Genomic DNA, 1121 nt, shown 5'->3' with positions numbered 1-1121 from the left:
GGGGGCAAAGCAGGCACCAGAGAGCAGGGCCTGGGGCTGGACGCCCCCAGCTTGTGCTCCCAGGGGCGTGGGGGCTCTGGACAGGCAGCACAGAGCCCGTAACTCACTTGTATCTGGAATCACAGGGCTGGCCCCAGCATGGGGGGGTGCGGGGGGTCCCCAGCGTGCGGGGCCAGGCCCCAGAGCGCTTTCCCAGCCTGGGAGCCCGCGGCAGTTGGGGGATCAGTTTCAGGGCGATGCTGGTAGCGGAGTTCACGGTGGCTTAGCACAGCAGCAGCTAATGGAGAACAGATGCGAGGGTGCTTTGTGCTGGAGCAGGCCTGGAGGCGCAGGAGTGGGGACATGGCTTCCTGCACCTGTGGCGCTGCCTTCGTGTCCCCCCGGGAGCGTTCGCAGGCCCCTGTGCTGACTGGGGCGAGCAGGCAGCCCCCAACCTGCCTTTCCAGCTCAGCCAGGCCCTTGGCCCCGCAGGAGCAGCTCAGAAACTGCACCAGGGGTCTATTCCAAAAAAATAATTTATCAGGTCAGTATTTCACGTACATAAATATTCATCTCTATGGCTATGTACAGATGCAGCAGGAGCCCAGCAGACAGCAGGGCTCCCGCCCAGAGACACTTCCACCCAAGCACTGGCCAAAGCCCGCCTCGCTGCGTGATGCCATGGGCATCCTGGGCATTGCCCACCCTGGAGAAGCTCTGGCTCCTGCTGCCCTGCAATGCCAGGCAGGTCTCACCCAGGACTGAAGGCTCAGAGCCCAGAGAGAAGGACACCCTGTCCCGGCACTGTGGCCTGGGGCTCTGCTCACCCTGATCTCACTGAGGAAAGCGGGGAACCTGCAGAAACCCAAACTTGCTCCCAGGAGGGCAGAGACGACCTCAGCACCACCCTTCCCTGCCCACCCTTAAGTCCTCACGCTGGGGTAGGAGAAGAGGCAGGGAGCCAGCGGCAGTGGGTCGTGGGTGAAGACAGAGTCATCGGAGGAGCAGGAGCTGGCGGTGTCCTCGCAGGAGGGTGAGTACTGCTCAAAGGGCATGGAGAGGTCCAGATACTGCAGGGAGAGATGATGCCATCAGCACTGGTGCTGTCAGCACCCACGTTGCCCGCCTCACTGCCCGCCCGA

The 1121-nt window shown here is 63.1% G+C and overlaps 1 protein-coding gene across 1 annotated transcript in view; it reads right to left on the bottom strand.

Moving 5' to 3' along the window:
• Positions 1-902: 902 nt before the first annotated feature.
• FGFR4 (fibroblast growth factor receptor 4) overlaps positions 903-1121 on the bottom strand; it is a gene marked incomplete at its 5' end in the record, with an annotated part of 4799 nt that continues 4580 nt past the window's right edge. Inside the window, 1 exon segment of the mRNA XM_009867278.1 lies at positions 903-1076. Within this exon segment, the coding sequence (XP_009865580.1) occupies positions 903-1076 (174 nt within the window).

Source organism: Apaloderma vittatum, unplaced genomic scaffold (assembly GCF_000703405.1).
Source record: "Apaloderma vittatum isolate BGI_N311 unplaced genomic scaffold, ASM70340v1 scaffold24780, whole genome shotgun sequence".
NCBI classification, from domain to species: domain Eukaryota; kingdom Metazoa; phylum Chordata; class Aves; order Trogoniformes; family Trogonidae; genus Apaloderma; species Apaloderma vittatum.
The sequence above is the reverse complement of the archived record's forward strand: the minus strand, read 5'-3'. Positions and strand labels throughout refer to the sequence as shown.